Genomic DNA, 13438 nt, shown 5'->3' on the forward strand with positions numbered 1-13438 from the left:
TGAATAGACAGGGTAAATCCTTCAAGAATTACTAGAAGTAGAAACTGCATTGGTCTCAGGCTGTCTCTGAAGCTCAAAAAAATTGGAAGTTGTGAGGGCAGTTGAGGGAAGTATTGCCTGGTTCTTCACCTTTACCTACTCGTGGCTGTTCTTGCAGATGGAGTCTTCAGCTAGACAGACACCCCCTTGGTCAGATGCTTTTATGGCCTCCTAACTTGTGTTATTAACATATATCACAACTTAATCTGTCCCAATGTTTTCACCGGTGTTCACAAAGAAATACAGTTTCCTAAAAGTGGGGGAGAAAGGGGTGAAGAATATGTGGTGGTTATGAACAAAATTGATGTTAATCAATCCCTTTGGGAACTGTACCTGCACAGATTCGGACATGCTTTTTGAATTGCTGTGCTGGATGATGCGGATGATTGGATGCCATCTGTTTCCTCAGACATATTCTCCTCTAATAGCTTAAACATGATTTTAATGGGTGCTGCAAAAGTAAAGTCTGTTCTTTCCTTTCCAAAATGGTGAGCATGAGCATTAAGCTATTCTGTGTGAAGACCCTGAACATTTTTAGGAATGATGAAAGTTTGCCCTAACCCCTTGTTTTTTGCCAGTGGTCCATGGAGAAGGCAAAAAGCAGAAGCAGATTAGCTTTCTTGCAAGGGGAAATGTACTGCTGTTCTGATTTTTCTGATTTGTTCATTTTTTGTTTGCCGCTTTTGCAGTCACAGGATGCATAAATGATTCTATTATATCAGCCTGGGATAATGTAACAAAGCAGTACTGTAGTTTCATTTTCCATGGGGGGAAGGCAGGCTTTTATCAAACCATGTGGAGGAGAGTAGTAATGGACTAGATTTTCATTATTAATGTACTGCATGTATCCAGTGCATTGCAATGGCATGATGCTGTTGTTCTGTGAGCAGTCACCAGAGAGTTGTATCGTCCTTCTGAGCAACGATTTTTGTTCCCAGTATGGAGGGGTACTTCTAGTCTGCACAGCCAGAAACAGCAAAATGCATTTTCTTCTTCTCTGCATCTCTTCTGGAGCCAGCTCGTCACCATAGCAACATGTTAGCCTGAGAGAGATGTGGAGACCAGGGAGGAAAGGAAGGAGTCAGAAACAGCCAGGCGGTGGTGTGTGTCCCCCACGTCAGCACATCAGCCTTTTGATAGGATGATTTTGTTAACACCCATCCAAGGCTCCTGTGCAGAGCTTCTTTATTAGAGCAGCCACCAGGGCATCTGCTGCTCTCTTCTGCATCCTTTTCCTATTTTTTTTTAATTCTATATATATTTCTTTTTTTCCTGAACACACCCTTCACACCCCCCCTTTTTTTTCAGTTGTAGCCTCATTGAAGATGTGCAGCTCATTTTCAGCTTTCTGTGAGCTTCCTTGCGATACGGTATTTTGCAAAGGCAGGAAGGCATGGCTGCATTTCACATGACCTTAGCAGCGAAGTGAAATCTCATCTATGTTTCTGAAGGATACTGACTATGCAGAAATTTATTGAAGCAGATTATTATGAACTGGACTGGTATTATGAAGAATGCACAGATGGTAAATATTTATTTCTAGTCTCTTGTTGCAGAATTTGGAGCTCGTGGGACTGTGGACCGTCATTATTCAATGGTTTTAAAAATGTGGTACCTTGAAAAAGGCAGCACCCTGGTGTCACGGAAATGCCCGCATCTCTGTTGCACCTCAGCCTCTCTTGTGAGCTTGCTACAAGAGACTGCTGTAGAGCTTTCTCTTTTCCAGAGGGAGTGGCAGAGGAGCCTGTGCACTATATGAGCAATATTCGGACTGGGGGAGAAATGCTTGAAATGCTAAATGTATGTGTAATAATTCAGCTGAATTTAAATACACTTACTGTAGGATTCTGTGTTGGTTTGAGTTTAAGCCTTTGTGTTTTTTTGTGCATTACCAATATGCTGTAATGTGAATATATCTATTGTGTTAGTAGACAGTACGTGTTTTCTCTCTGGTTATTTGTCTGTGAAAGACACTTAAAGCTGTAGCTTAAGTGAGCAGGTTAACTTTTTGAATTGGAGATATTACAAACTCTGACAAGCACTGTCTTCTGGGCCTCTTACGATTTTTCTAGTACTTGCTTGGGCAATTAATTCTTTATCAGAGCACTTGAGGAGGGATAGGGAATGGCTGAAACTGTACTCTCAGCAGAGCAGCAAAATCAAGATTCCTCATTGATGGGACTCAGTGGTAACCTGTAAAACAAAATGCAGCCTTTGGGCAAGCAGTAGTTGTATATGGATTTTATTCTGGTTGGAGAGCTTGGCTTAAACGAGGCAAGTCCAAGATCACAGTGAAGGAGTAAGGCGTGTAGGCCCAGGGGATCTTGTACATATGTAGTACACAAAGGTATTTAATAGTGCTTTGATAACAATATCAGAGGGAACGTGAAGAGTAAAGATATGTGTGACAAAATTTGAATAGGTTCTTATGGCTTTTTGAGTAGCACATGTCTCTATTTGTTTCTCTGTACTAGATAATTGGAACAGAATACAATTTTAGAAGCTTGCTAAACTTGAATTTATGTTTAATTGATTATTCCAGTCCAGGTGTTCAAAGAGGAAAGGTGCATATTTATTTGAAAGATCTGACCACTTAAGTTGGGCTGAATCCATTATGTAACCTTTATCCTCTAGGTTTAACCCTAGTAAATACTGTAGCATCTGATTAATCCACATGATGTAACAGGCTGAGTTGGCCTGGTTTTAGAAGCTTAAAAAATAGAACAGTTGCACTGTCATTAAAAGCTGTAGCTGATTTTATTTTTTTCCCAGGTTAAATACAAGTATCCTTCTTTTTATTGGTGTTTTTGTTGTGGTGGGGTTTTTTCGTGTTTTTGTTTGTTTTTTTTTTTTAAGGTCCTTTGTCTTTCTGGTCAAAGTGTCATTATGCACAAGTGTGGCATGCCTGAATGTCTGAGCTAAGAGCTCATCTGCTTCTCGGTGTTGTCTGAAGGTGTGTACGGCACTGGAGAAGCCATGAGAGCTCCATGGTAATGGAATAAGCAGCAGGTGTTGGGCAAGCATGTAAATACCTTGTGGGATCAGATGAGTGGTTGGTCTAATTCTGGGCTTACAAGTTTTCCTGCGAGTGCTGAGCCCCTGCCCAGCGCACTTCTTCCCCGAGCTGAGATCTACAGAGCATCAGAATTTGTGCCTGCTGGCTTCTCAAAGTATTTGGAGAATTCTCCCCTAAGAGAGAGCAGGGTTTAATGTCTGATAAGGGAAAAAACATCTCCAATAGGTAAGACATAATTTTTTTTTTTTAATTTAAAAAATATTTAAATACTACTTTTTACATGATGGAAGGATAGTGCTCTCAGTCCTGTCTCAGCCTCTCAGGTGAATGGTAGTCTTGAAAGGTTTAATGGAACTTTAGGGGGCATAGTTCTCTTTTCCTTCTCCCAGTTGAAGTGTGGTAGAAAGGAGGATTTGAGAGGTGCGGTGGAAGGCACAGTCTTCAGCCTTTGATACTGGCATATTAATTTGGATTTAAAATAGTATTGACATTTCCTGTGATAGTGGAAGGTATTCTGATTGTAGTGGGAGACAAAAGGCATCTTTGAAATACAGCGGAAAATGAGCTTTTTGAAAAACCTAGAACAGATGGCGTATTATAAGAGATGCCTGTCTCCCACTTGATGTTTCATTTTTTTACCATGTATTTGTCGATACCAGAGTCATTTGCCTGAGATGCTTTTTATATTCAGTAGAGAGTGACAGGCAATTGCAGCTCAGCTGACCTGTTTTGAATATCTATTTTAAGACGAGATGAAGCGTAGTTAAAGAGCTTATTTCTCTGCTGTACATGGGCTCTCTGGAACTCAGATGTACAGGTGTGTGCAATTGAGAATTCTACTCAGATCACCCTTTTTGGTAAACATGACATCGGAAGAGAGTCAGCGATACATTGAAACTAATAGAACATCTCATAAGATACTATCGACATAGTTACTTTTCTGATTAAATTGTTCATACATTCTTTGTCAAAGCTGCAGGGACTCGAGAGTTCCGTTTGAAAGGTGTGGCTTTATTTATTTTACTTTTTAAAGTAATTATTTCAGCAACGTTCTTCCTCTTCAAGGGAAAAAGCACTCCAAAATTACACCAGGATATAAGGTTTTATTGCTGTTATTTAACTTAAAGAAGTGACTCTAATTTTTACCTCAGATTTAATGTACGTTTGTGTGGACTGACATTGTAATGATGTCTTCAACTTGCATTTGGTTTTGGTAAGTTTTTTAATACCTTGCGAAAGCAGATGAACAAATGCTCAAAACTTACAGTTTACATATCTTTACAAAGACTTTCTAGAATTGGAATAGTGAATTAATCCCTTTACATGAGATCCTTTACAGAGTTTATTTTGGCAAGAGTAGATGGAATTAAACAACAAAATGTCACACTCCATCTGAAGACTGAATCACTGGTGTTAACTAACATTGCAATAAACTGAAACTTCTATGAATAAGAACTATTACAGTGCGCTTTTTAGATATATTCTATTAATAAAATATACTTGAAAATGTGAGTGACAGTTGTCACCTTATTTGGTGTTAATGAAAAATATTGTGTAGGTGGAATGAGGAGAGGGCAAGAACTGGGTGTGTGCTTGGGTAGGTGTGTGCTTAGGTAGGTACATTTTTGTTTAGTAGTCATTGACAGAACCAATGATAAAAGAGGCAAATATGAAACTTCTGTGGACTCTTAATTGTGAAAGATAACATCATAAAAGTCTAGGTTCATCTGGGTGGCTTTTTAGAGGAAAAACAGATTCTTAATGAAACACATGGAACACAGCTCAGGTGCAAAAAAGTAATGCAGAAACACCCACAAACTCCTAAACAGCTAAATAAAGAGGTAAGTATCATAAAATCATGGAATGGTTTGGGTTGAGGACCTTGAAGATCATCTGGTTCCAACCTCCTTGCCATGGGCAGGGACACCTTCCACTAGACCAGACTGGTCAAGTAGATACCCACAGAAATCTTTGTGTAGCCTTCTCCCTCTGCCTCTTTCTTAGGCCAATATATTTCATCCTCTCAATGAGCAATGCTTTCTAGAGAAATCCAGGTTGCCTTAGGATCAAATTACTTTTTTTGTGGTTTCTTCCATTGCTCATTTATTTCTAACTGAACAATGCACTAATGCCTGAGAGTTCATTGCCTGCAATCCCAGGTGACTTTGTGTATGTGCAGTTAGCTTTTTCCACCTCCTTTTGTTGGCCATGAGTTTTGGTAGTTTCTTGTGGAGAAGGTAGCGTCCATTCCTTTTTTCCTCTGCAAATGACACTGTGTGCCCTGTTTGCCACATGTGCCAAAGCTTCGAAGCACTTTTATGTTTGCCTGAGCAACTTCATCTCACTCTCTAGGTCATTCTGGCACCTCTTATCCTGCTTTTGTTCTTCTCTAACTTTCAATTGCTACCTGTATTTTTCCTTTTGCTCACACTGAAATGTCTTGATCTGTTGTTCTGTTTGCAGTTTGGAGCTCAGTCTCCTCTGTTTATTTTCCAGTCTACTGAAACCATTATCAGCAAGATCTCCAACTTTCTTTTTGCCTGAAAATAATTAACAAGGCTAATGCCTGTTCTCCTTGACCTCTCAGCACCTTCAAGCATGATTACTTATCTTTGCCTTGCTTGTATTAGTGCTTCTTTGCAGATATGAGACTGTGTCCTGGGTATCTTGCTGTTGTTCGCTCCTTTCAGGTAGCATTAAAGAATATTTCATATTCCCTGCTGCAGCTCTTTGAAAGTTCTTGGTTATCCATGTTTCTTCTCTGTGCCACTTAGTTACAGGTAACCTTGCAAACACACATCTGCCAGCTCTGTGCATGGTACAGTCAACCTTTTTACCTAAAATACGTTTCCCTTGATACCTTCTCCCTTACAGTAGGAGCTTGTCTGATGGTTGACCATTTATGATGAGTCATTGTGTCCCTCATACACCAGCCCCTTTTGTCTCCATCCCTGTGGACAGAGCATCCCTGGTGTTACTCTGGATGCTGAGTGGATGCTGACTGTGCATACGCCATCTAATTCTGTGAGACTCTTACGAATGCTTCTATTGTGCCCTCTCTGAAACAGCCCTTGCTCTATAGGCATGCAGCTGAAATTCTCATTCAGGTGGTTCTTGTTCTCCTCCTATGTCCTGTATCTCCATACTTGATAAATATAGTTGAACTTTGCTTATATTAAAGTGATCATTATTATTTTCCTAGTTTTGTTCTTTTTGCCGTGTCACTTCTTTTTCTTTATTCCTCTGTTGACACTCTATTCTTTACCCAGTCAGACCTAAGCTACTTCTACTTTTATGCTGTCTTTACTTGACTTATTTTTCAGTATACAAGTCTCTTTTGTCCTATTCTGCTCAGCCGCTGAATTTCCAGATAAGTGCTTTCCCAGTTCATCCCGTTTCATTCACTTTCTGCAAAAGTAACATGCTGTACGTTTGGTTGAGTTCACAGAAAACAATTTGGGTGGGTTTTTGAAAGAGTGGGAAACATGCAAAATCTGTAAACGTTTGAAAAAGCCAACTTGGACTTTATATCTTACTAGAAAGTACATGTTCAATGACCAGTTTATCCCTTCTCCTTGAAAAGCCCACCCCAAAACACTCACATTTCTTAATGAACATAGTTTTAAATGTGGGTGCTGCTATTTCAGCCTCTGTTTATAGGACTTGTTAGCTTACAGAGAATCTCTTTGTTCTAAATGCAGTATTGTTGTTAGTTAACTGTAGTTGAAATTAATGTGTTTAATTGTGCAAAAGTCTAGATACTTTTATTGATAAGAGAAGGTTAAAATGATACGAATGCATTGGATGGAGTTCCTTGGAAATAATGAATCAAGATAAGAGGGTTTATTTGTATTGTGTCCAGCCTCTCCCTTCTGCAGACTGGCTCCTGGTCTGTGTGTTTCCTGCTTGCTTGCAAGGTGACTGAAGTCGGTCTGTACCTGGCTGCAGGCATCACTTAAGGAATGTGCTTCTTTGCGCTTTCAAGGTTGCAGCTCACTGAGCGAGCTTCCTGAAAGGAGCTAAATGTCTTTAGCCACTAATTCAGAGCAATGATTGCAGCAAATACGCCTAATTTGCTTTGCAGTGGCAACCCGTAAAACTGAATGTTCTTTCATGGTATGTTCTTCAAGTCCCTGAGTATGTGTTCACAGGAAATGTTATAAGTCTCTTTTGAATATTTTCTGATTAGAATGTATATTTTTAGATCTATATACAGTTTAAGCAGCAATGGAAAAAAAACCCCAACCTTATTGTTTGGCATCTGTTGGAAACCTGGCTCTTAATCTTCAATGAGTAAATATTCCTGCACTAGTAAAAGGGCTTAATGCAGAATAACACTAAAAATGAGTTGATAGTATGAGGGTGCGGTACACATTCCTTCTCCACCCATTATGAATTTCTGTCAGCATTTATGATATGCTGATATCAGTATAGTCATTGCAACACGTATTTCACTCACCTTGAGCCCTCCTGTGTGGTATGAGGTGACATGAGTCACAGTTCAGAAGTGAGCTTGTGGGAATATTCATTAGCTCTCCTTATATTGTCATGTTTTCAGTGTGTCGCCCACTGCCCTACTCTCCTTTATAAGCTACTTGGTTAACTACAGGTGAACGTTTGTCAGCAACGTTAAAATCAACAGTGTTGTCAGGGGTGGACTTTTCTGTCCTAAGCTTTAAAAGGTGCTTCTGACATTCTGTTCAAGATGTCTGAATCTTATTATTTTGGTTACTTGCTGAATTTCCATTCTCTAGCTATTACCAAAATGTGGTAGATGGACAAGTGGGTACTTAAGATTCCTACCATCTGAGGGTTGTGTTTTTAGTGGTTGTGTTTTTGCCTGCGTGTGTGTTTTTGGTTGGTTGGTTTGTTTGTTTGTTTTTAAGAGTTTTGATTCACTGTTACCAGGGAGTAGGGAAGGTACAGAAAAGCTCTAAGGAATCAAAAACTAGACATAATACCTGTTACATTACTATTAAAATTATATATTTTAATGTCATGATTTGGGAGCAAGGGACAATCCTCAATCCTATTTTTTTCCCCACGTTCCTGAGGTTGCTGCTGAATATTGCAGTAGGTTTTGGCAGTCAAAAGTCAAGTTGTTAAGTTTGAGTAGTAAATTCTTTATTCAGAAATGAATGTTCGTTCCTCAGCAAGCAACTATGTGTATTTCACATTCTTTGGCTATTGTTTATATAAACATTGTTACCCTGTTTGTATATAAATATCAAGAGTTCAAAACTTAAACCAGAAGAATTCATCATGATTGTATAAAATTAGTTCCTTCCCATCTCTTGCTACCTCATTCTTTCACAGCACTAGGGAAGCAGTAATAGAGAAATTGTTCTTACATGACCCTAACTGTTATGTTGTGCTGGCTGGTGATGTTTGTTGTTCTCTGTCCCTGGCAGTTATGTCCCCTCAAAGGGTGACAAGCTGCCTCTGCTGTGTAGCGTCCCCACTTTGCCTTCAGCTCCTTTGTCCTGTGACACAGACAGGAATGCTTTCTGCAAGCAGCAAAGGGCACTACTTTGCCATTGAAAGTATGGGAGGCAACCTGGCAAACATTAGGTATCTATAGCTGCAAAAAGCTAAATAAGAAAGTTAACCTGCCCTGTGTGTGTAGTCAAGGTTAGCAAACAGAGCCCGTTGGAAATAAAGAGGTCTGAGCACAAAGAGTTTAGTTTGTTGTTGAACAGAGAAGAGATACCTATATGTCCTTGGAAATGCACTTGGGTGCCATGTGTGGGCTTGAGGTATTCCATCTCACACAGCAGACAGGAGAGTAAAGATGATTGTAGAAAACAAGGTGTTTGACAGCTGTTGTGGTATGTCATCTAAATGCTTCATAAAAGCTCTTTTTTTGTTTGGTTGGTTTTTGTTTTGTTTTATTTTGTGAAAACAATAAAAAAAAAAGCCCCGAACACTCACTCCCTTCCCCCCAGCCCACTTCTCCACACAGCGGTTTTAGCATGTGGGGGATGCTGCAGTCAGACCACACCATGCTGCACAGCACCTGCAGCTTTGGAGATCTCTCCTCTGTGCGGGATGGGTGTGTGTGGGCTCAGGCTGCTCACTGCTCCTGTGAAATCTTTTCCGTGCAGCGTTAGGCAACCCGAGAGGTGATTTAACTCCGTGAAGGTGCACACCCTTCTCCAGACGTGACAGCCAGAGGCTGGGTCAGACTTCCGTGTCACTGAGACACTTGTGGGAAGCTACCACTTCACTAGAGGAGCGCGGGCAGAGGAGAGAGAACCTTGATGTGAGGAGTGCCGGGGAGGAGGCTTTCAGCCCACTCACTTTGTCTGATATATGCTACTGGAGCTGTTGAGCAAAACTGGCTACCCTCAGAGATGGTATGAGGAACAACATAAATCTTCTAGTAATTATTAGACAGATGGTCTCTTCCCTCCTCCACCCCATCTGTACCACACAAAGCTGTTGTGCTAAGGACGAATTCTCAGTTGCTTGGGAGCTCCCTGGCTGAGCATGTGAGTGAGGAAAGATGGTATCCGGCTTTGCAGAGACCTTGCTTTGCTCTCCCCAAAAATACAGCTTCCGAGGGAATGACTTCCCATCTCCTGTGAGACTAAGGCGGCATATTGTGTCCATCTGGAATAACTTCGGCAATGTCAGGAAACGAAGAGGAAAGCTTTGAGTATGACTATGAAGAGGAGAATAAGAGAGAATGCACTTTTAACAGGCAGAGCCTTGACATCTTGGAAGAAGGTATTTTTCACCTTTTGGTTTTAAACCTCTAGTAGGATATGGTAACATGTAAGTGATTTGAGTGATTTGTGTGGATTTAAATTACAAAATTTTACAATTCTTTACTGTGTAGCCAGAATATTCAGATTCAATATGAAGAAAATACTCTTATATGAATAGAATTAATCTTAATTTATGTACACTTCTTCAAATAAGAAATACATGATCAACAGATACAGGCTATTCAAGAACTATTTTTTTAATAATGAAACTGGATTTGGGAAATTATCTTTCCTTGGACATGTAGTGTGGTTTTTATATGTACAGCTGGTATGTGTATGATGAGACTCTGCATGTGTGGTTGTCATTCCCAACAGGTACTTCTAAAAATGAGCAAAAGAACAGGGCAACAATTTTGTACTCATTCAGGAACTTGAAAACACATAGATTGAAATAATCTAGGTTGTGGCTCTTGTGACTTAACCTTTCAACAAAACAAACTACTCAAAAATCTTGTAATGTTTTGTTGAAATAGTGGACATCAGCAGTATTGCAGACAACTGGCCTGTTAGGATGGGAATGTGGATGTATGTACATTGAAAATCCCCCTGTGCACCTTCTGTATAGAGCATGTGCCCATCCAAGGGCTGCTTCCTGCCATTCTGGCAATTTTTTCAGGCTTTCAGGTACCAAAAGCTTAACACACCATTTGTTATTTCATGTGCTGTGAATTTCACTCCAAAAAAATTGTTTTGTCATAGAGAACTGGTCCTTCCGAATATACTAACAAAGCTGGTTTGAGGATGCTTTGGAAGACTGTTAGCACAGCAAATGTGACCTGCTGTGAACTTACTCCCTTATTCACTTCTTGGGAAAGAGGTCTTGTGTCCAAAGCCCCAGTGGATGTGACATGCTCTTTGAACCCTGTTGCATAGGGCTTTCCTGTAAAGATTTTCTCAAAATCAAATGTTCCACCTAGATTTCATTTATACTCACTCAGTCAATAAACTATCCATCTCCCCTATTGTGCATCTCTGAAGGAAGCTGAAATAATTTTTCTGTCTGTGCAAATAGAAAGGTACTGGAGAGAATACTGGGAAAAGGAAAATTTACAACTGGGCATTGGTGTGGGGAGGAGACTTATTGAGAGAGGCCAACTGACATGTTTGATTCTTGGGTTTTTTTGTGTGGTTTTTGTTTGCTTGCTTGTTTTTTGGTTTTGTTTGTTTTAGTATTTAAATGGTTGCTGACACATACATCATGCTGTTCTTATTCTTCCTGCTGACTTTACCTTTCATGCAGTTCTAAGTATCCTCTGAAGTTGTTCTTGTTGATTTCGAGATAAAATACTGAGTTGTATGTGGGATAAATTTGGCCTTGTCTTTCTACAGTACCTTCCTCTCAAAAGCTCAAAATGGATTTTAAATGCCTTTTAAAGAAGTCTTCTCTCCTCTACCTATACATTGAAGTCACCTGAACACTCAGTGTAGCAGTGAAAAAGATGCATAAAATTATATATGGTATTTCTGTGTATCTTTGCACGTGGGCACACTTACAAATGATAGTATTTCTCTTGGGGATGAGTCAATCCATTCCATAAGTAAAGCAGATGGAAACACCAGCATGTAGCCTTTTCATGCTGAACAAAAGAAACATTTTAGCTTTATCTGGCTATAAATTTGGTATCAGAAGTAGAAAGTCTTGAGAATATGCTCCACTTTAACCATTTATAGTTATTGAAAAGAAGAGGGTAGAAAGTGTGTAATTAAGACTTCTTAGTTGTTTGGCCTGTTCCATGAACAGAACCTGTACTCGCTACTTGTCTAGTATTTCCATGGTCATTTTAATGTAGTAAGGTTTTTCTCTGTCCCAACAGTAAGATCCTAGAGCCTACCTCACAACTAGCGTTACAATCCGCAGTGTTATGGAATCAGTTCTCTTGATGAGGATGGGAAGCACCTTTGTAAAGGTGTAGGCAGAATGATGCTGGAGTCAATGCATTGCTTTGGAGTTGTCAATTTGCCTGACAGCAACATATTTACTCTTCATTTGATGAGCTGGTCTTTGAGCTGAGCAGTGAAACTTTGTGTGGGGAAATCTGTTCATAGGGTCTACTCAGATTTTGTTGGTTAAAGAAACCTGAGCTGTGGAAGGACAGCCTCTCAGTTTTCTTTGGTTAGTGAATTGTTTGGTCAGCTATTGTAATTCTGAAACTGGGCTGTGTTTTGATTCTTGCTTTTGCAGGTAGGACAGGAAGATACTAGTACCTGTTTAGGACCTGTGATGGCAGCCGTCCATTACTATTTCAGTTTACTAGTGTAACAGTTAGATTAAAAATCTCCCTTAATTGAAGCAATGAGGAAATGCAAGCTAAGAATCTAGCTTAAGGTTTGTTGTTTTTTTTTAAAAAAAATAGTCTTGTGGTCACTGTTAAAATCTCAAGTTCAGGCACTCTAGGGGTCTGATTTATAGAGAATGAAAACCACCTGGTTTATCTTACAAAGATATTGACTAGAATGGAGGCTGTACAGGGCTCTGGAATCTTTAAAGCAAAGAAAATGGAGACTAGTACAGCCAATCGCTCTCAGAATTGAATGGGAAAAGATCCCATATTTAAGAGAGGGATACTGCTGATCATACAGGCTTATTAACTTTATTTTAACATTTTTGAAAGATTTACCGTCCAGATCCTGGTTTAAGCCCTACACCCATTTATTAGTTGTATGGACTGCAGTCCAGACATTTCTTGACAAGAAATGGATGGAGGAAAATGTCAAGACAGTAATTCGATGGCTAGTCTTTGAAAATCCTATAATGAAAGTTTTACTTCTAACAGAAGAGCTATGCTGAGCTGTGTAAGTAAATGGTGTATGCATTATGATGATGGTAAGTTGTGAGGCCCAAACATGGAGACAATAATAACGTAAAGCCTTTGGTTGTCTCAAGCTGTTTTTCCTTATCTCCTTAGTTTTGCTTTGTGTCTCTTTTCCAAGTTGCCACATTTGATCTGTGTTTATGTTAATAGAAGTCATCAGTGTGTGACATTCTTGCTGAAATTTCTTTTAACTCCATTCTTCATTCAGCACAAGAAAATTTGTTGCAGCTCATGCCCTGCTTAGAGAACGTACTTGGAAATGGCTGCCAACCTGAGTGTTTGGGCATTAAACTTCAGAGAAGAAATAACAATAGAGTTTTATCCCAAACCTGAAATCAAGTAATAACAGGTTTTCATGTGAGGCTTTAATATTGGATTTACTAAGCTATTTGAATAATGTATGAGATACATGGCAGTAAACAAACACTCTTCAAACCATAGCTTAAATAGCAAGACAAAAATCACTTCTTCTAGGAGAGTAAGTAACTGTACCTTAATATTAAAAGATTAATTTGCAAACTACACCATTGAAATCACCACAAGCTGGGCTGTAACATTTAAAAAAATGTATTGGCACTGTTTATTGAACTTACAGTAGTTATTTTTCACCAGGCTAGGATGTACTTGCTGACTGTGTACCTCTCACAACAGGATGTTCTTGCAGACTCCCCCGTGGAGCTCGCCCGTGGTGTGACGGGGCAGCCGTGCAGCAGTTGGTGCTGTGACCGCTCCATGTCCCTCTGAGCAGGGTCACAGCCACCCACTGGCCTCCCCATCTGCATCCTGGAGGGGAGCGGTGG

The 13438-nt window shown here is 39.8% G+C and overlaps 1 protein-coding gene across 8 annotated transcripts in view; it reads left to right on the top strand.

The window, feature by feature from the left end:
* Nucleotides 1-13438, top strand: part of TRAK1 (trafficking kinesin protein 1) — a 140027-nt gene that overhangs the window by 83475 nt on the left and 43114 nt on the right. Inside the window, exon 1 of one of the 8 annotated variants that reach the window (XM_021298608.2) lies at nucleotides 1181-1564. The exons of 5 other annotated variants lie outside the window; for them this stretch is intronic. In XM_021298608.2, the coding sequence (XP_021154283.1) occupies nucleotides 1501-1564 (64 nt within the window). In that variant the 5' untranslated portion in view covers nucleotides 1181-1500. Of the gene's footprint in view, nucleotides 1-1180; nucleotides 1565-9272; nucleotides 9785-13438 lie in introns of those variants that run through there. 2 more of the 8 variants (XM_021298609.2, XM_065051793.1) reach the window with 2 other exon arrangements.

Source organism: Columba livia, chromosome 2 (assembly GCF_036013475.1).
Source record: "Columba livia isolate bColLiv1 breed racing homer chromosome 2, bColLiv1.pat.W.v2, whole genome shotgun sequence".
Taxonomy (NCBI): Eukaryota; Metazoa; Chordata; class Aves; order Columbiformes; family Columbidae; genus Columba; species Columba livia.